This window comes from Lichenostomus cassidix, unplaced genomic scaffold, assembly GCF_008360975.1.
Source record: "Lichenostomus cassidix isolate B80296 unplaced genomic scaffold, HeHo_3.0 HiC_scaffold_35, whole genome shotgun sequence".
Lineage (NCBI taxonomy): Eukaryota > Metazoa > Chordata > Aves > Passeriformes > Meliphagidae > Lichenostomus > Lichenostomus cassidix.
Window position 1 is genome coordinate 610,701 of NW_028147256.1, and position 21,716 is coordinate 632,416.

A 21,716-nucleotide genomic window follows, 5' to 3' on the forward strand; every position below is an offset into this window, starting at 1 on the left:
GAGAGTACAGCTCACGGCCCGGCCTCCCCCGAGTCCCCAAGATATGGCATCTTTGTATTGGTTTGAAAACAAACCAGTGGGAGATCACAAGTCAAGATTGAAATTAAAAATAAGTGAAATAATACAAGGAAAAGCACTGACAAAGTCAGATACAACCTAACACCCTGTTAGGGTGGTAGTAGCAGTCCAACTGAAGTAGTCCAGTTGAAGCGGTGATCCTGTGAAGGTCTAGTCTCCAGCTGAAGATCCAGTGGTAGCTCTGGTCCTCTGGGAACCCAGTAGACAGGGCTAGCTCAGGCAGTTCCAAGGCCAGGTTATATCCAGGTGGGAACACCTGGCTCCTCCCTCCTCGGCAGAGCATCTCACAATGGGATGAGATAAGTCCATGAGTCACACGGTGGGTCCCTGATGGCCCATTGCCTGTCATCCGGGGTGGGTCGTTAGCAAGTGATAATAGCTAACGGATATCCCATTGTCTGTCATCCAGAGTGGGTCATTAGCAGGTGACAATAGCTAATGGCTCATTGCCTGTCATCCGGGGTGGGTCGTTAGCAGGTGATAACAGCTAATGGATATCCCATTGTCTGTCATCCAGAGTGGGTCATTAGCAGGTGACAATAGCTAATGGCCCATTGTCTGTCACCCGGGGTGGGTCATTAGCAGGTGACAATAGCTAACGGATGGCCCATTGCCTGTCATCCGGAGTGGGTCATTAGCAGGTGACAATAGCTAATGGCCCATTGCCTGTCATGCGGGGTGGGTCATTAGCAGGTGACAAAAGCTAATGGCCCATTGCCTGTCATCCGGAGTGGGTCATTAGCAGGTGACAACAGCTAACGGATGGCCCATTGCCTGTCATCCGGAGTGGGTCATTAGCAGGTGATAACAGCTAACGGTTGGCCCATTGCCTGTCATGCGGGGTGGGTCATTAGCAGGTGACAATAGCTAACGGATGGCTCATTGCCTGTCATGAGGGGTGGGTCATTAGCAGGTGACAATAGCTAACGGATGGCCCATTGCCTGTCACCCGGGGTGGGTCATTAGCAGGTGACAATAGCCAATGGATGGCCCATTGTCTGTCACCCGGGGTGGGTCATTAGCAGGTGATAACAGCTAACGGATGGCCCATTGCCTGTCATGCGGGGTGGGTCATTAGCAGGTGACAATAGCTAATGGCCCATTGCCTGTCACCCGGGGTGGGTCATTAGCAGGTGACAATAGCCAATGGATGGCTCATTGCCTGTCACTCGGGGTGGGTCATTAGCAGGTGACAATAGCCAATGGATGGCCCATTGCCTGTCATCCGGGGTGGGTCATTAGCAGCTGGTAACAGCTAACGGATGGCTCATTGCCTGTCATGCAGGGTGGGTCATTAGCAGGTGACAACAGCTAACGGATATCACATTGTCTGTCACCCGGGGTGGGTCATTAGCAGGTGACAACAGCTAACGGTTGGCCCATTGCCTGTCATCCAGAGTGGGTCATTAGCAGGTGACAATAGCTAATGGATATCCCATTGTCTGTCACCCGGGGTGGGTCATTAGCAGCTGATAGCAGCTAACAGCCCACAGCTGGTGGTAATAAATACTTCACTACATCTATATTGCAACTCAGGACAATCTTCTTCGCGGTCGGCACTGACCACAGGTCCTGGGGACTCGGGACCCGCGGCATGGCACAGCCGCACCCCTACAGCTCCCCGGCATGGCACAGCCGCACCCCTACAGCTCCCCGGCATGGCACAGCCGCACCCCTACAGCTCCCCGGCATGGCACAGCCGCTCCCCTACAGCTCCCCGGCATGGCACAGCCGCACCCCTACAGCTCCCCGGCATGGCACAGCCGCTCCCCTACAGCTCCCCGGCATGGCACAGCCGCACCCCTACAGCTCCCCGGCATGGCACAGCCGCACCCCTACAGCTCCCCGGCATGGCACAGCCGCTCCCCTACAGCTCCCCGGCATGGCACAGCCGCAGCCCTACAGCTCCCCGGCATGGCACAGCCACACCCCTACAGCTCCCCGGCATGGCACAGCCGCAGCCCTACAGCTCCCCGGCATGGCACAGCCGCACCCCTACAGCTCCCCACCCCGCTGACAGCTCGCCAGGCCTGCCAGAACAGCTTCTGAGGGAACAATAGTTCTGCTGGGTGTTAAAAACGCTTCACTGATGTTTTGGGGCCAATCCAAACCACCACAACCCCAAAATAACCAAAAAACCCAAAGCCAAGCAAAACAAACGAACGAGAGGAAACAAAAAAAAAACCCCCAAAAATCCCCAAATTAAAAACAAACAAACAAAAAAAAAAAAAAACAAATTCCCTGAACCAGAAAACCAAAAAAAAAACCCCAAAAATCCCAAAATTAAAAACAAACAAACAAACAAACGAACAAACAAAAAAAAAAAAACAAAAAACCCCAAATTCCCTGAACCAGAAAACCCAAAAAAATCCCCCCAAAATCCCCAAATTAAAAACAAACAAACAAACAAAAAAAAAAACAAACCCAAATTCCCTGAACCAGAAAAACCAAAACAAAGACCGAAACAAAACAAAACAAAACAAACAAAAAAAAAAAAAAAACCAAATTCCCTGAACCAGAAAAACCCAAAAAAAACCCCCAAAAATCCCAAAATTAAAAACAAACAAAAAAAAAAAAACAAAAAAAAAAACCAAATTCCCTGAATCAGAAAACCCAAAAAAATCCCCCAAAAATCCCCAAAACGCCCCCAAATAAACCCAAAATCCACCTGAAATACTCACGAAATACACCCAAAAAATGTATTGGTTATTGTGTGACAGAATCATGCACTGATAGTGTGGCTATTGATAGATTGGCTATTGATAGATTGGCTATTGATAGATTGGCTATTGATAGATGGTATTGGCTATTGATAGATTGTATTGGCTATTGATAGATTGCATTGGCTATTGATAGATGGTATTGGCTATTGATTGTCTTGGTTATTGATAGATTGTATTGGCTATTGATAGATTGTATTGGCTATTGATAGATTGGCTATTGATAGATTGGCTATTGATAGATTGCATTGGCTATTGATAGATTGGATTGGCTATTGATTGTCTTGGTTATTGATAGATTGTATTGGCTATTGATAGATTGTATTGGCTATTGATAGATTGGCTATTGATAGATTGCATTGGCTATTGATAGATTGGCTATTGATAGATTGGCTATTGATAGATTGTATTGGCTATTGATAGATTGGCTATTGATAGATTGCATTGGCTATTGATAGATTGGCTATTGATAGATTGGATTGGCTATTGATAGATTGGCTATTGATAGATTGCATTGGCTATTGATAGATTGGCTATTGATAGATTGGATTGGCTATTGATGGATTGGCTATTGATAGATTGGCTATTGATAGATTGGATTGGCTATTGATAGATTGGCTATTGATAGATTGCATTAGCTGCTGCTTATTGTCTTCCAGCCTTAAATCCTAAATTCTGAATTTCTATTATTTTCTTTTTGGGAATTTTTTTGGGTTTTTCTGAATTTTTGGGGATTTTTTTGGGAGTTTTGTGATTTTTTTTTTAATTTAATTTTTTTTTTCAGGCAGATTTTTTTTTTAATTTTTTTTTTAATTGTTTTTTGGATTATTTTGGATTTTTCTTTTTTTTTTGGGAGTCAGTGCTGGAAAATCATCCCAAAATCCCATTTTAAAAAACCCCCAAAATTCCACCCAGAAATCCCCAAAATTCCACCCAGAAATCCCCAAAATTCCACCCAGAAATCCCCAAAATTCCACCCCCAAAATGCCCTCAAAATTCCCACCAAAAACCCCCAAAATCGACCCCAAAAAAACCCAAAATCCCCTCTAAATCTCACCCCAAAGAAATCCCAAATCCAACCCAAATTCTACCCCAAAAAAAACCCCAAAAATCCCCAAAATTCCCACAGAAAAACCCCAAAATCCACCCAAAAACCCTCAAATGCATCCCAAATTTTTGGGGCTTTTTGGGGTTTTTTTTTTTTGGGGTGTTTTTAATGAATTTTCTGTGGATTTTTGTGAATTCTTTGCTTCAAGAATTTAGAGGAAAATCCTGAAAAATTCAGGGAGGATTTGGAATTTTTTTTAGGATTTTTTCCGTATTTTTTTTAAAATTTTTGTGCTTTTTGTGTGAATTTTTCTGAATTTTTTGGAAAATCCTAGAAAATTTCGGGAGGAAAATCCAAGAATTCCAGCAGAAAATCTTAGAAAATTTCAGGAAAATCCAGAAATTTCGGGAAAAACCCCAAATAACACTAAAGAAAAACCCCAAAATCCTCATTTTTACCCCCAAAAAAACCCCAAAATCCCCATTTTACCCCCAAAAAAACCCCAAAATCCCCATTTTTCCTCCCAAAAAAAGCAAAAAAATCCCATTTTTCCCCTTAAAAAACCCCAAATCCGATGAGTTTTTTTGGGATGAAACAAATCCGGTTTATTTGTGGGAATTTTGGGGTGAATTTTTTGGGGATTTTTGGGGTTTTCAGTCGAGATTTGGAGCCTCACTTGGTTCTTCTTCATCGAAATATTGTTCTTCCAAATCCCGGGAGAGAATATCCAAGTTGTCCAGATCTGGGTTTTCATCCACCTGGCTGGAAAAATTGGGAATTTTGGGGTTTTTTGGGAATTTTTCAGAATTTTTGGGGATTTTTTTTGGCCGTTTTTTGGGGTTTTTAGGGGATTTTTTTCTTTTTTTTGGGGATTTTTTCTGTTTTTTTCAAGGATTTCAAAGGGATTTTTGGGAATTGGGAAGTTTGGGATTATTTGGGGATTTTTCAGGAATTTTTGGGAATTTTCTGGGAATTTTTTTGCTTTTTTTTTAATTTTGAGAGATTTTTTTAGGTTTATTTAAAATTTCTTCAGATTTCTGGAGTTTTTTGGGGTTTTTTTGAAGGAGTTTTTGGGGGATTTTTTTGAGATTGGGGGACTTTGGAAGTTTGGGGAATTTGGGAATTTTTGGGGAATTTTTGGGGATTTTTTTGGGAATTTTTGGGATTTTTTTGGGAATTTTTGAGATTTTTTTAATGAATTTTTGAGAGTTTTAAATGAATTTTTGGAGTTTTTTAACATTTTTTTTCTCTTTTTTGGTGAATTTTTCCGATTTTTTTAACCTTTTAAGGGAATTTTTTTGGGGATTTTGGGGGAATCAGTTGGGATTTTGGGAAATTCCAGAGGAATTGTGGGAATTTTGGGCAATTCTGGACATTTTGAGGTCAATTTTGGAGAATTTGGGGTTTTTTTGTTCTTCCAAATCCCAGGAGAGAATATCCAGGTTGTCCAAATCTGGGTTTTCATCCTCCTGGCTGGAAAAATTGGGAATTTTGGGATTTTTTGGGAATTTTTCAGAATTTTTTGGGAATTTTTTGCCATTTTTTGGGGATTTTTTGCAATTTTTTGTGGGTTTTTTAATATTTTTTAAAAATTTTTTTGGGTTTTTTTTGGGTTTTTAAAGAGATTTAAGGGAATTTTTGGGGTTGGGGAGTTTGGGATTATTTGGGAATTTTTGGGGAATTTTCTGGGCATTTTTTGTGATTTTAAAAACTTTTAAATTTTTTTTTCAATATTTTGGGGAATTTTTAGGGCTTTTTAAAATTTTGGGGTAATTTTGAAGGGTTTTCAATGGATTTTTTGGGGGATTGGGAATTTTTGGGAAGGATTTGGAATTTTTTTAAATGATTTTTCTATTTTTTAGGATTTTTTTTCTTTATTTTTTCTGATTTGATTGGGATTTTTTTTTTTGGTTTTTCAAAGGATTTTAGGGGATTTTTCAGGAATTTTTGGGGGTTTTGGGATGTTTGGGATGATTTGAGAATTTTTGGGAATTTTTGGGGATTGTTTGGGAATTTTTGGGGCATTTTTTTCTATTTTTTTCCATTTTTTTAGGGTTTTTTTCTTAATTTTTTCTCATTTTTTGGGGAGTTTTTTTGGGGTTTTCAAAGGATTTTTTTGGGATTTCTGGGGAATTTTGAGAATTTGTTTGGAATTTTTGGGGGTTTGGAATTTTTGGGATTTTCTACATTTTTGGTGAGATTTTTTTGGGGTTTTTTGGGGGATTTTTGAGGGAATTTTGGGGGATTTTGGTCATTTTTCAATGGATTTTTTTGGGTTTTTCATATTTCCAAGATTTGGGATTTCTGGAGACATTTTAGGGTTTTTTTAATGAGGTTTTCAGTGGTTTTTTTGTGGTTTTTTTGAGATTTTTTGGAGGGAATTTTCGGTATTTTGGTTCATTTTTCAACAGATTTCTTTTGGTTTTTTGCATTTTAATTATTTAGGATTTTTTGGGGCAAAATTTTAGGGTTTTTTTGGGGATTTTTTGAGGGATTTTGGCATTTTTTTGGTTGTTTTTTGAGGGGTTTTTGGAGGAATTTTGGCTGTTTTTTGAGGAATTTTTTTGGGCTTTTTGTAGTTTCAATATTTGGGATTTTTGGTGACTTTTTTGGGTTTTTAATGAAGTTTTAGGGTTTTTTCTGGTGGTTTTGGGGTTTTTAAATGGCTTTTTAAAGGAATTTCGGGGTATTTTGGTCATTTTTCAATGAATTTTTTTGGGTTTTTTGCATTTGGAATATTTGGGACTTTTTGGGGCAAAATTTTAGGATTTTCTGTGAGTTTTTTAGGGATTTTTTGGGGGGATTTTAGTATTTTTTGCTCTTTTTTTTGATGGATTTTTGGAAGGACTTTGAGATATTTTGGTGTTTTTTTGGTGGATTTCGAAAATATTTTTCCATTTTGAATATTTGGGATTTTTGTGACTTTTTAAATGAAATTTTGGGTGTTTTTTGGGGTTTTTTTGGGGAATTTTTGGGAATTTTTTTGGGATTTTTTTGGGAAATTTTGGGGTATTTTGGTCATTTTTTGACTGATTTTTGGTTTTTTTTGAGGAATTTTTGGGAAGAATTTTGGATTATTTTGGTGGTTTTTGGAGGGATTTTTACATTTTGAATATTTGGGATTTTTTGGTGGATTTTGGGGTTTTTTGGTTGTTTTTTGGGGATTTTTGGAGGAATTTTGGGGGATTTTGGTCATTTTTCAACAGATTTTTTTAGGGTTTTTTACATTTTGAGTATTTGGGATTTTTTGGTGATTTTTGGCTTTTTTTGTGGGTTTTTTGGGAGATTTTTTTCAAGGATTTTGATTGTTTTCTGAGGGATTTTTGAGGGATTTGAAGGTTTTTTGTGCAGTTTTGGAGGAATTTTGGGGAATTTTGGTCATTTTTTGACTGATTTTTTTAGGGTTTTTTGCATTTAGGATTTTTTTGGCCAAATTTTCAGATTTTTGGGGGTTTTTTTTGGTCTCACTGTAGTCAAACTCCCCATCCAGCCCCTCAGGAAGCTCTGAGACATTTGGGGTTTTTTGGGGAATTTTTGTGATTTTTTTAATTTTATTTTTGGGGATTTTGAGGATTTTTTGGTTTTGGGGATTTTTTTTCTTTTTTGGTAAATTTTTGTGGGTTTTTTGTGAGTTTTAAGGGATTTTTTGAGGGATTTTTTGTGGGATTTTGGGGTTTTTTGGTTATTTTTTAACTGATTTTTTGGGGTTTTTTTTGAGGAATTTTGGGGTATTTTGGTCATTTTTTAACTGATTTTTTGGGGGTTTTTTGAGGAATTTTTGGGAAGAATTTTGGGTCATTTTGGTGGTTTTTGGAGGGATTTTTACATTTTGAATATTTGGGATTTTTTTGTGGGATTTTGGGGTTTTTTGGTTGTTTTTTGGGGGATTTTTGGAGGAATTTTGGGGTATTTTGGTCATTTTTCAACAGATTTTTTTGGGGTTTTTTGCATTTAGGATTTTTTTGGGCCAAATTTTGGGATTTTTGGGGTTTTTTTTGGTCTCACCTGTAGTCAAACTCCCCATCCAGCCCCTCAGGAAGCTCTGAGACATTTGGGGTTTTTTGGGGAATTTTTGTGATTTTTTTAAATTTTATTTTTGGGGATTTTGAGGATTTTTTGGTTTTGGGGTTTTTTTTTCTTTTGGTAATTTTTTGTGAGTTTTAAGGGATTTTTTTAGGGATTTTTGGTGGATTTTGGGGTTTTTTGGCTGTTTTTTGATGGATTTTTTGAGGAATTTTAGGGAATTTTTGGTCATTTTTTAACTGATTTTTTTGGGTTTTTTGGAGGAATTTTTGGGAAGAATTTTGGGTTCTTTTGGTGGTTTTTGGAGGGATTTTTACATTTTGAATATTTGGGATTTTTTGGTGGATTTTGGGGTTTTTTGGTTGTTTTTTGGGGGATTTTTGGAGGAATTTTGGGGGATTTTGGTCATTTTTCAACGGATTTTTTTGGGGTTTTTTGCATTTAGGATTTTTTTGGGCCAAATTTTCAGATTTTTGGGATTTTTTTGGTCTCACCTGTAGTCAAAGTCCCCATCCAGCCCCTCCAGGAAGCTCTGGTACATCCTGGTGGTGAATTCCAACCTCAGCAATTCCTTCTCTGCCTCGTCTGGAATTCTTTCCTCTTCCTCCTCCTCATCCTCATCTTCCTCTTCCTCCTCCTCTTCTTCCTCTGGGGGAAAAAAAATCCCAAAATCCCCAGAAAATTCTAAAAAAATCCCAAATTTCACCCCAAAATCCCATTAAAAACCCCCAAAATCCCCTAAAAAACCCCAAAATCCCCTAAAAAAACCCAAAATCCCCTAAAAAACCTCCAAAATTCCATAAAAAAACTCCAAAATCCCCTAAAAAAACCCAAAATCCCCTAAAAAACCTCCAAAAATCCCCTAAAAAAACTCCAAAATCCCCTAAAAAACCCCAAAATCCCCTAAAAAAACCCCAAAATCCCCTAAAAAAACCCCAAAATTCCATCCTAGGACTCCAAAATCCCCTAAAAAAACCCCAAAATCCCATTAAAAAACCCCAAAATCTCCTAAAAAACCCCAAAATCCCATTAAAAACCCCCAAAATCCCATAAAAAACCCCCAAAATCCCCTTAAAAAACCCCAAAATCCCCTAAAAAACCTCCAAAATCCCCTAAAAAACCCCAAAATCCCATAAAAAAACTCCAAAAATCCCATTAGAAATCCCAAAATCCACAGAAATCAGAGGAAAAAAAATCCCAAATTCCATCCCAAAATCCCCAGAAATAAATTTAAAAAAAAAATCCCAAATCCCATCCCAAAATCCCCCAAAAATTCCCCAAATCCCAACACTAAATCCCATAAAAAACTCCAAATTCCTATTGAAAAAAAAACCTAAAAACTCCCCAAAAATCCCATAGAACTCCAAAAATCCCATTAAAAAACCCCAAAATCCCACAAAACCCCCAAAATCTCATTAAACCCCCAAAATCACATTTAAAAACCTCCAAATTCCATTTAAAAAATCCCAAATTCCATTAAAAAAAACCCAAAATCCCATAAAAACCCCCAAATCCCCTCAAAAACCATGAAAATCTCAACACAAAATCCCATTAAAAACTCAAAAAATCCCATTAAAGTTCCCAAAATCCTCAGAAATTAGATCAAAAATCCCAAATTTCACCCCAAAAGACCAACAGAAAATCCCATAAAAACCTCCAAAAAATCCCATAAAAAACCTCAAATCCCCAAAAAAACCCAAAATCCCAAATTCCCATTAAAAACCCCAAAATCCCAAAAGAAAATCCCATTAAAAATCCCTCCAATCCCATTAAAAAAACCCCAAAAATCCCAAATTCCAGATCCCAAAATCCCAGAAAAGTTTCCAAAATCCCTAGAAATCAAAACAAATCCCAAATTCCACCCTAAAATCCTGAGAAATTAAAAAAAAAATCCCCAAATTCCATCCCAAAAATCCCATTAAAAATCTCAACACTAAATCCCATCAAAAACCCCAAAAGTCCTGTTGAAAAAAAACCCTAAAAACCCCCAAAAATCCCTCAAAAATCCCATAAAACTCCAAAAAAATCCCATTAAAAAACCCCAAAAATCCCCCAAAATCCCAACATAAAAACCCATTAAAAAAAAACAAAAATCCCACTAAAAAACCCTAAAATTCCATTTAAAAATACCCCAAATCCCATAAAAACCCCCAAAAATCCCATTAAAAAACCCTAAAATTCCACAAAACCTCCAAAATCCCACAAAACCTCCAAAAATCCCATTAAAAAACATGAAAACCCAGCAAAGAATGGAAAATCCCAACCCAAAATCCCAGAAAAAAACTCCAAAAATCCCATTAAGGTTCCCAAAAATCCCCAGAAATCCCAAATCCCATCCCAAAATCCCACTAAAGTTCCCAAAAATCCCCAGAAATTAGATAAAAAATCCCAAATTCCACCCCAAAATCCCAATAAATTAAAAAAAAATTCCCAAATTCCACCCCAAAATCCCAGAAAAAACTCCCAAAATCCCATTAAAAACTCCAAATCCCTAGAAATCCCAAATTTCATCCCAAAATCCCATTAGAAATCCCAAAATCCTGAGAAATCAGACAAAAAAATCCCAAAATCCACCCCAAAACTCCATTAAAAAACCCAAACCAACATCCCATTAAAAATACCAAAAATCCCATTAAAAAATCCCTTAAAAACCCAAAAATCCCAAATCCCAACCCAAAATCCCATTAAAAAGCCCAAAAAATCCCATAAAAACCCCAAAATCCCATTAAAAAGCCCAAAAAATCCCATGAAACTTCCCCAAAATCCCCTAAAATCCTCCAAAAATCCCAAAGCAACCCCAAACTCCCAAATCCCACCCAAAAATCCCATTTGAAACCATCCCTAAACCCCACTGAAAACCCCGAAATTTCAACCCAAAATCCCATTAAAAACCCCAAAAAATCCCATTGAAAACCCAAAAATTGCCCCAAAAAAAACCCCCAAAAAACCCCAAAAAAACCCCCAAAAAAACCCCAAATTCCAACCCAAAACCCCATTAAAAACTCCCCAAAAAACCCCAAAATCCCCCCAAAACCCCCCAAAATCCCAACATCCCCAAAATAACCCCAAAAATCCCTCCAAATAATCCCCAAAACCCCATTGAAAATGCCAAAATCCCCCAAAAAACCCCAAAACCCCAAAAACCCCGAAAATCCCCCCAAAAACCCCGAAAATCCCTCCAAATAATCCCCAAAAAAACCCCAAATCCCACCAAAAGCCCCAAAATTCCACCAAAAAACCCAAAATCCCCCAAAATCCCCACAACCCCAAAACCCTAAAAAACTCCAAAATCCCCCAAAAAACCCCAAAAATCCCATTAAAAATCCCCCAAAATCCCCCAAAAAAACCCAAAATTCCCCAAAAAACCCCAAAAATCAAAAAAAACCCCAAAAATTCTTCCCAAATTTCCCCCAAATCTCAATTAAAAATCCCCATTAAAAACCCCAAAATCCCATTAAAAATCCCCAAAATCCCCCCAAAAAAACCCCAAAAATACCCAAAATCCCCCAAACTCTCCCAAAAAACCCCAAAATTCCTCAAAAAACCCCAAAATTCCCCCCAAAAACCCAAAATCTCCCCAAAAAAACCCCAAAAATCCTCACCAAATCCCCATTAAAAATGCCTAAACCCCTCAAAATCCCCCAAAATCCCATTAAAAATCCCACAAAATCCTCCCAAAAAATCCCCAAAATTCCTCACCAAATCCTCATTAAAAATGCCAAAACCCCCCAAAAAAACCCAAAAAATCCCCAAAATCCCCCAAAAAGCCCCAAAATTTCCCCCAAATTCCCCCAAAACCCCATTAAAAATGCCAAAACCCCCCAAAATCCCACAAAAAAACCCCAAAACCCCAAAAATCCCCAAAAATCCCATTAAAAATCCCATTAAAAATCCCCCAAAATCCCCAAAAAACCCCAAAAATCCCCAAAAAATCCCCCAAAACACTCCAAAATCCCATTAAAAATCCCACAAAAAACCCCAAAATCCCCAAAAATTCTTCCCAAAAAACCCCAAAAATTCCAAAAAATCCCATTAAAAATCCCACAAAAAACCCCAAAAATCCCCCAAAAAATCCCCAAAAAACCCCCAAAATTCGGAAAAATCCCATTAAAAATCCCCCAAAATCCCCAAAATCCCCAAACCCCAAAATCCCCAAAATCCCATTAAAATTCCCAAATCCCACAAACCCCAAAACCCCCAAAATCCCCCAAAATCCCCAAAACCCCCAAAATTGGAAAAATCCCATTAAAAATCCCCAAAATCCCAAAAAAACCCCCAAAATTCCCCCCAAAAACCCCAAAATCCCCCAAAAAACCCCAAAATTCCCCCAAAAAACCCCAAAATCCCACAAAAACCCCAAAATCCCATTAAAAATCCCCAAAAATCCCCAAATTTCCCAAACCTTTGATGTTTTCCTCCAAGGATTTCAGCAGAATTTCCCGCAGCATTTCCGTTGCTCCACTTTTGGGGTCAGTTGGGGAGATTTTGGGATTTCCGGGAAATTTGGGATCATTTCTTGGGATTTCTGGGTGATTTTTTGGGATTTCTGGGTGATTTTTTGGGGTTTCCAGGAGATTTGGGGTGGTTTTGGGGTAAATTTTGGGGTTTTTTGGGTCATTTTTTGGGGTTTCCAGGAGATTTTGGGGGTTTTTGGGGTAAATTTTGGGGTTTTTTGGGTCATTTTTTGGGGTTTCCAGGTAGTTTTGGGGGTTTTTGGGGTGAATTTGGGGGTTTTTGGGGTGATTTTGGGGGTTTTTGGGGTGATTTTGGGGGTTTTTGGGGTGATTTTGGGGGTTTTTTGGGGTTTCCAGGAGGTTGGGGGTGGTTTTGGGGTGGTTTTTGGGGTTCCTGGGGTGGTTTTGGGGGTTTTTTGGGGTCTCCTGGAACCTGCCGATGTAGTGATGGAACAGAGCAGGAGCTCTGAGCCTCATCTGCTCCTCGCTGAAATATTCACCTCCTGGGGGGAAAAATCCCAAAATTCACATTAAAATCCCAAAAAATCACATTAGAATCCAAAAAAATCCCATTAGAATCCCAAAAAATCACATTAGAATCCCAAAAAATCACATTAAAATCCCAAAAAATCACATTAAAATCCCAAAATTCACATTAAAATCCAAAAAAATCACATTAAAATCCAAAAAAATCACATTAAAATCCAAAAAAATCCCATTAAAATCCCAAAAATAACATTAGAATCCCAAAAAATCCCATTAGAATCCAAAAAAATCCCAAAAAATCCCATTAGAATCCAAAAAAATCCCATTAAAATCCCAAAAATTCACATTAGAATCCCAAAAAATCCCATTAGAATCCCAAAAAATCACATTAGAATCCAAAAAAATCCCATTAAAATCCAAAAAAATCCCATTAGAATCCCAAAAAATCCCATTAGAATCCAAAAAAAATCCCATTAGAATCCCAAAAATAACATTAAAATCCCAAAAAATCACATTAAAATCCCAAAATTCACATTAAAATCCAAAAAAATCACATTAAAATCCAAAAAAATCCCATTAAAATCCAAAAAAATCCCATTAAAATCCCAAAAATAACATTAGAATCCCAAAAAATCCCATTAGAATCCCAAAAATAACATTAGAATCCCAAAAAATCCCATTAGAATCCCAAAAAATCACATTAGAATCACCAGAAATAGCAAAAAATCCCAAGGAAATCCCCAAAAATCTCAAAAAATCCCAATGAAATCCCAAGAAATTAAAAAAAATCTCAATAAAATTCATCAAAATCTCTCAAAAAAAGTCCACATGAAACCCTAAGATATCCAAAAAATCCCAAAGAAATCCCAAAAAATCCAAAGAAATCCCAAAAAATCCAAAGAAATCCCAAAAAAAATCCAAAAATTCCCAAAGAAATCCCCAAAAATCCAAAGAAATCCTAAGAAATCTCAAGGAAATTCCTCAAAATCTCAATAAAATCCCAAGAAATTTTAAGAAATCCCAAGAAATCTCAAAAAATCCCCAAAAAATCTCAATAAAATCCCAAGAAATAAAAAAATTCCCAATGAAATCCCAAAAAATATCTCAAAGGAATCCAAAGAAATCTCAAAAAATCCCAATAAAATCCATTAAAATCTCAAAAAAAACCCCAAGAATTCCAATAAAATCCTAAGGGGAAAAAAAATCCCCAAAAAATCCCATTAAAATCACCAGAAAGTTCCAGAAATATCATAAAACTTCAAGAAATTTTTAAAAACCCTAAGAAATCCCAAAGAAATCCCCAAAAATTCCTCAAAATCCCAATAAAATCCCAAGAAATCCTAATGAAATTCCAAAAAAATCCCAAAGAAATTTTTTAAAAAATCTCAATGAAATCCCAAGAAATCCTAAGAAATCTCAAGAAATCAAAAAATTCCCAAAGAAATCCCAAAAAATGAAATCTCAATGAAATCCCAAGAAATCTCCAGAAAATCCCAATAAAATCCATCAAAATCCCAAAAACAACCCCAAGAATTCCAATCCAATCCTCATAAATCTCAAGAAAATCAGGAATATTTTGAGGGAAAATCCTAAGAAATAAAAATTCCCAAGAAATCTCAAGAAATCCCAAGAAATTCCAAGAAGTCTCAGAAATCCTCAATGAAATCCCAAGAAATCCCAATAAAATGCCAATAAAATCCCCCAAAATTTCAAGGAATCCCAAGAAATCCTAAAAAAATCTCAAGAAAATCCCAATGAAATCCCAATGAAATCTCAACAAATCCCAAGAAAATAAAAAAAACCTCAAGAAAATCCCAAAGAAATCCCCCAAAATCTCAAGAAAATCCCAAAGAAATCATAAAAAATCTCAACGAAATCCCAAAAAATCTCAAGAAAATCCCAAAGAAATCCCAAAAAAACTCAAGAAAATCCAAAGAAATCATAAAAAATCCCAAGAAAACCCAATAAAATCCCAAAAAATCTCAAGAAAATTCCAAAGAAATCCCAAAGAAAATCCCAAAAAATCTCAAGAAAATTCCAAATCTCAAGGAAATCCCAAGAAATTCCAAGAAAATTCCTCCAAATCGGAAAGAAATCCCAAGAAATGTTGAGAAACTTCAAGAAATCCCAAGAAATGAAAAAGAAAAATCCTAAGAAAATCCCAAAAAATCTCAAGAAAATCCCCAAAATCCAAAAACCCCAAAAGTTAACCAGAAAAATCTGAAAAAAATCCCAAAAAATTGCAAAAAAAACCCTTTAAAAAAACAGAAAAAAAATGGAAAAAATCTCCAAAAAATTTCCAAAAAAATCTCCAAAAATCCAAAAAAAATCTCAAAAAAATCCCAAAAAAATCTCCAAAAAATCTCCAAAAAATCCCAAAAAAATCTCCAAAAATCTCCCAAAAATCCCCAAAAAATCTCCAAAAAATCCCCAAAGAATCTCCAAAAAATCTCCAAAAATCTCCAAAAAATCTCCAAAAAATCTCCAAAAAATCTCCAAAAAATCTCCAAAAATCTCCAAAAAATCTCCAAAAAATCTCCAAAAAATCCCCAAAAAATCTCCAAAAAATTTCCAAAAAAATCTCCCAAAAATCCCCAAAAAATCCCCAAAAAATCTCCAAAAAATCTCCAAAAATCTCCAAAAAATCCCCAAAAAATCCCAAAAAATCCCCAAAAAATCTCCAAAAAATCCCCAAAAAATCTCCAAAAAATCTCCAAAAAATCTCCAAAAAATCCCCAAAAAATCTCATTAAAATCCAGGAAAAAATGGAAAAAAATTGCAAAAAAACCTTAAAAAAACCCAGAAAAAAAAATCCCAAAAAAACTCCTAAAAAAGTTTAAAAAATTGAAAAAGAAGCAAAAAATTCTCAAAAAATTTCCCTCAAAAAATTAAAAATAACTGAAAGAAAAATTTTTAAAAATCCTAAAAAAAACCCCCAAAAAATCAGAAAAAATGGGAAAAAAATCTATAAATCCCAGAAAAAGATGAAAAAAAAATTCAAAAAAAACCTTAAAAACCCTAAAATATTTGAAACTAAAATCCCAAAGAAATTCCACCAAAAATCCCCTAAAAAACCTGAAAAAAATGGAAAAAAATCCACAAAAAAACCCTTAAAAAAACCCCAAAAAACTCGAAGAAAAATTTTTAAAAATTCCCCAAAAAATCACAAAAAAATCCCAAAAAATTCCCCCAAAAATCCCAAAAAATTCCTGAAAATTCCCCAATTTTCAGGGTATTTTTGGGATATTTTTGGGGTGTTTTGGGATGTTTTTGGGATATTTTGGGATATTTTTTGGGATATTTTTGGGAGTTTTTTGGGGTGGTTTTGGGATATTTTGGGATATTTTTGGGATATTTTTGGGGTATTTTCAGGGTGTTTTTGGGATATTTTTGGGGTTTTTGGGATTTTTTGGGATATTTTTTGGGGTATTTTTGGGATATTTTGGGATATTTTTGGGGATTTTTTTGGGATATTTTCAGGGTATTTTTGGGATATTTTTGGGATATTTTTGGGGTATTTTTTGGGATATTTTGGGATATTTTTTGGGATATTTTTGGGGATATTTTTGGGGATATTTTTTGGAGTATTTTTGGGATATTTTGGCATATTTTTTGGGATATTTTTGGGATATTTTTTGGGATATTTTTGGGGATATTTTTGGGGATATTTTTTGGAGTATTTTTGGGATATTTTTGGGATATTATTGGGATATTTTTGGGATATTGTTTGGGAATTTTTTGGGATTTTTTTGGGATATTTTGGCATATTTCCAGGGTATTTTCAGGATGTTTTGAGGTATTTTTTGGGATATTTTCAGGGTGTTTTTGGGATATTTTTTTGGGTTGTTTTGGGATATTTTTTGGGATATTTTTTAGGATTTTTTTTTCTATTTTGGGATATTTTCAGGGTATTTTTGGGATATTTTTTAGGGTGTTTTCAGGGTGTTTTTGGGGTATTTTTTTGGATTTTTTTGGGGTATTTTCAGGGTGTTTTTGGGATATTTTCAGGGTATTTTCAGGGTGTTTTTGGGCTATTTTTTGGGCTATTTTTTGGGATATTTTTCGGGCTGTTTTGGGCTATTTTTTGGGCTATTTTTTGGGCTATTTTGGGCTATTTTGGGCTATTTTTTGGGCTATTTTGGGCTATTTTTTGGGCTATTTTGGGCTATTTTTTGGGCTATTTTTGGGGCTATTTTTTGGGCTATTTTGGGCTATTTTTTGGGCTATTTTGGGCTATTTTTTGGGCTATTTTGGGCTATTTTTGGGCTATTTTGGGCTATTTTTTGGGCTGTTTTGGGCTATTTTTGGGCTTCCTGCAGGCTATTTTGGGCTATTTTTTGGGCTATTTTGGGCTATTTTGGGCTATTTTTTGGGCTATTTTTTGGGGTGTTTTGGGCTATTTTTTGGGCTATTTTTTGGGCTATTTTTTGGGCTATTTTGGGCTATTTTGGGCTATTTTTTGGGCTATTTTTTGGGCTATTTTTTGGGCTATTTTGGGCTATTTTTTGGGCTATTTTTTGGGCTATTTTGGGCTATTTTTTGGACTGTTTTTTGGGCTATTTTTTGGGCTATTTTGGGCTATTTTTTGGGCTATTTTGGGCTATTTTGGGCTATTTTTTGGGCTATTTTGGGCTATTTTTGGGCTATTTTTTGGGCTATTTTTTGGGCTATTTTTTGGGCTATTTTGGGCTATTTTGGGCTATTTTTTGGGCTATTTTTGGGCTATTTTTTGGGCTATTTTTTGGGCTATTTTTTGGGCTATTTTGGGCTATTTTTTGGGGTGTTTTGGGCTATTTTTTGGGCTATTTTTTGGGCTATTTTTTGGGCTATTTTGGGCTATTTTTTGGGCTATTTTGGGCTATTTTTTGGGCTATTTTTTGGGCTATTTTGGGCTATTTTTTGGTGTGTTTTTTGGGCTATTTTGGGCTATTTTTTGGGGTATTTTGGGATATTTTTTGGGCTATTTTTTGGGCTATTTTTTGGGCTATTTTTTGGGCTATTTTGGGCTATTTTTTGGGATATTTTCAGGGTATTTTCAGGGTGTTTTTGGGCTATTTTGGGCTATTTTTTGGGGTATTTTTTGGGCTATTTTGGGCTATTTTTTGGGCTGTTTTGGGCTATTTTTTGGGCTGTTTTGGGCTATTTTTTGGGCTATTTTTTGGGCTATTTTTTGGGCTATTTTGGGCTATTTTTTGGGGTGTTTTGGGCTATTTTGGGCTATTTTGGGCTATTTTTTGGGCTATTTTTTGGGCTGTTTTTGGGGTATTTTTTGGGATATTTTCAGGGTATTTTCAGGGTGTTTTGGGCTATTTTTTGGGCTATTTTTTGGGATATTTTGGGGGTATTTTTGGAATATTTTCAGGGTGTTTTTGGGCTATTTTTTGGGCTATTTTTTGGGGTGTTTTGGGCTATTTTTTGGGCTGTTTTGGGCTATTTTGGGCTATTTTTTGGGCTATTTTGGGCTATTTTTTGGGCTATTTTGGGCTATTTTTGGGGTGTTTTGGGCTATTTTTTGGGCTATTTTTTGGGCTATTTTGGGCTATTTTTTGGGGTATTTTTTGGGCTATTTTGGGCTATTTTGGGCTATTTTTTGGGGTGTTTTGGGCTATTTTGGGCTATTATTTGGGCTATTTTTTGGGCTATTTTTTGGGGTATTTTTGGGCTATTTTGGGCTATTTTTTGGGATATTTTCAGGGTATTTTGGGCTATTTTTTGGGGTGTTTTGGGCTATTTTTTGGGCTATTTTTTGGGCTATTTTGGGCTATTTTTTGGGCTATTTTGGGCTATTTTTTGGGCTATTTTGGGCTATTTTTGGGGTGTTTTGGGCTATTTTTTGGGCTATTTTTTGGGATATTTTGGGCTATTTTTTGGGCTATTTTGGGCTATTTTGGGCTATTTTGGGCTGTTTTGGGCTATTTTTTGGGCTATTTTTTGGGCTATTTTGGGCTATTTTGGACTATTTTTTGGGGTGTTTTGGGCTATTTTGGGCTATTTTTTGGGCTATTTTGGGCTATTTTTTGGGCTATTTTTTGGGCTATTTTTTGGGCTATTTTGGGCTATTTTTTGGGCTATTTTTTGGGCTATTTTGGGCTATTTTGGGCTATTTTGGGCTATTTTTGGGCTATTTTGGGCTATTTTGGGCTATTTTGGGCTATTTTTTGGGTTATTTTGGGCTATTTTTGGCTATTTTTGGACTATTTTTTGCTATTTTAGGGCTATTTTAGGGGATTTTTGGGCTATTTTGGGCTATTTTAGGGATATTTTTGGGGTTATTTTGGGCTATTTTGGGCTATTTTTGGGTTATTTTGGGGCTATTTTGGGGCTATTTTGGGGCTATTTTTGGGCTATTTTTGGGCTATTTTGGGCTGATTTTGGGCTATTTTTTGGGTATTTTTGGTACTATTTTTGGCTATTTTTGGGCTATTTTTGGGCAATTTTTGGGCTATTTTTGGGCCATTTTTGGGCCATTTTTTGGGCTATTTTTGGGCTATTTTTGGGCCATTTCTGGGCCATTTTTGGGCTATTTTTGGGCTATTTTTTGGGATATTTTGGGTATTTTGGGATATTTTTTGGTATTTTTGGGATATTTTGGGTATTTTTGGGATATTTTTGGGGATATTTTTGGGATATTTTCGGGGTGTTTTTGGGGTATTTTTGGGCTATTTTGGGTGTTTTTGGGCTATTTTCAGGCTATTTTTGGGCTAATTTTTGGGCTAATTTTTGGCTATTTTTGGGCTGATTTTGGGTGTTTTTTGGGCTATTTTTGGGCTCATTTTGGGCTCATTTTGGGCCAATTTTGGGCTCATTTTGGGGTTTTTTGGGCTATTTTTTGGGCTATTTTTTGGGCTATTTTGGGCTATTTTTTGGGGCTATTTTTTGGGCTATTTTTTGGGCTATTTTGGGCTATTTTTTGGGCTGTTTTGGGCTATTTTTTGGGCTATTTTGGGCTATTTTTTGGGATATTTTCAGGGTGTTTTGGGCTATTTTTGGGGTCTCTCTCACCTCTGAGCAGCTCCCTGAGCGCAGCAAATCTCCTGTTCCTCAGGCTGGTGTGAGCTGAGCGCCGGCAGGGAGCAGCTGGGGATCCCAAAATTTGGGATTCTGGAGTTTGGGGAGAATTTTCAGGAGGAGCAGGGAGGGGGGAGGGAGAGGGGGAGGTCATGGTGGGGGAAATCCTGGAAAAAATGGGAAAAAAACCAAATTAAAATGGGAAAAATGGGAAAAAAACCAAATTAAAATGGAAAAAAAAGGGAAAAAAACCAAATTAAAATAGAAAAAAAGGGAAAAAAAACAAATTAAAATGGAAAAATCCTAAAAAAGTTGAGAAAAACCTAAAAAAAATGGGGAAAATCTCTAAAATATTGGGGGAAAAAGCTAAAAATTGGGGCAAAACCCTAAAAATTGTGGGGAAAAATCTAAAAAAAATGGGGAAAGTCCTAAAAAAAACTGAAAAAAACCCAAAGAAAAAAGGGAAAACCCTAAAGAAATGGGGAAAAACCTAAAAAAAGGGGGGAAATCTCTAAAATATTGGGGGAAAAACCAAAAAAAATTGGGGCAAAACCCTAAAAATTGGGGGAAAAACGTAAAAACTGGAGGGGGAAATGCAAAAAAAGGAAAAAACCTAAATAAAAAAAGGAAAACCCTAAAAAAATGGGGAAAACCTAAAGAAAAGGGGGGAAATCCCTAAAATATTGGGGGAAAAAGCTAAAAATTGGGGGGAAAAAACCCAAAAAAATGGGGAAAGTCCTCAAAAAAAGGAAAAAAACCCCAAAGAAAAAAGGGAAAACCCTAAAAAAATGAGGAAAAACCTAAAAAAAAGGGGAAAAACCAAAAAAAACCAGGGGAAGACCCTAAAAAAATGGGAGGAAAAACTAAAAAATGGGGAAAAACCTAAAAAAATTGAAAAAACCCAAATTAAAAAGGGAAAATCCTAAAAAATGGGGAAAACCCAAAAAATGGGGAAAATCCTTACAATATTGGGGAAAAAACCTAAAAAATTGGGGGAAAACGTAAAAACTGGGGGGAAAACCCAAAAAAAGGGGGAAAGTCCTAAAAAAAAAGGGAAAAAACCCAAATAAAAAGGGAAAACTCTAAAAAAGTTGAGAAAAACCTAAAAAAAAATGGGGAAAACCTAAATATTGGGGGGAAAAAACCCCAAAAAATGGGGAAAATCCTGAAAGAAATGGGAAAAAAACCAAATTAAAATGGGAAAATCCTAAAAAAGTTAAGAAAAACCTAAAAAAAAATGGGGAAAATCCCTAAAATATTGGGGAAAAACCCGAAAAATGGGAGGAAAACCTAAAAATTGGGGGGAAAAACCCTAAAAAACTGGAGGGGGAAACACAAAAAAATGGAAAAAACCAAAATAAAAAAGGAAAAACCCTAAAAAAATGGGGAAAACCTAAAAATGGGGAAAAACCTAAAAAAAATGGGGGGAAAACTCTAAAAAATGGGGAAACTCTCAAAAAAAATTGAGAAAAACCTTAAAAATGGGGAAAACCTAAAAAAAATGGGGAAAAAACCCCTGAAAACTGGGGAGGGAAAGCTAGAAAAATGGGGAAAAACCTAAAATCATGGGAAACCCCAAAAAATTGGGAAAACACAAAAAAAAATGGGGAAAATCCCCCCAAAAATGGGGAAAAAAAGCCCTGGAAAACCCTAAAAAATGGGGGGAAAAGCTAAAAAAAAGGGGAAAACCTAAAAAAATGGGGAAAAAGTCCAAAAAGTGGGGGAAAAAACCAAATTAAAAATGCAAAACCCTAAAAAATGGGGAAACCTTAAAAAAATGGGGGAAATCCCTAAAATATTGGGGGAAAAACCTAAAAATTGTGGGAAAACCCAAAAAAATGGGGAAAATCCTGAAAAAAATGGAAAAAAAAAAAAACAAATTAAAAAGGGAAAATCCTA

The 21,716-nt window shown here is 36.2% G+C and overlaps 1 protein-coding gene across 1 annotated transcript; it reads right to left on the minus strand.

Annotated features, from left to right (window-relative positions):
* Positions 1–4,425: 4,425 nt before the first annotated feature.
* Positions 4,426–19,971, minus strand: LOC146423980 (uncharacterized). The gene is made up of 4 exons (XM_085044008.1): positions 19,812–19,971; positions 12,272–12,826; positions 8,364–8,511; positions 4,426–4,608 (listed from the first exon to the last, which is right to left on the minus strand). Exons 1-4 carry the CDS (start codon positions 19,969–19,971, stop codon positions 4,500–4,502), a joined length of 972 nt encoding a protein of 323 aa, XP_084900134.1. The 3' UTR covers positions 4,426–4,499.
* Between the last annotated feature and the right edge of the window lie 1,745 nt (positions 19,972–21,716).

Bases quoted from the DNA above. Each gene is read 5' to 3' on its own strand.
- LOC146423980 (XM_085044008.1), bottom strand. From the start codon at position 19,971: ATGACCTCCCCCTCTCCCTCCCCCCTCCCTGCTCCTCCTGAAAATTCT. The intron at 12,827-19,811 runs GTGAGAGAGACC...TTTTCCCCCCAG, and splicing joins GCTCAGGGAGCTGCTCAGAG to GAGGTGAATATTTCAGCGAG. The intron at 4,609-8,363 runs GTGAGACCAAAA...CAATTTTTCCAG, and splicing joins GATGGGGACTTTGACTACAG to CCAGGTGGATGAAAACCCAG.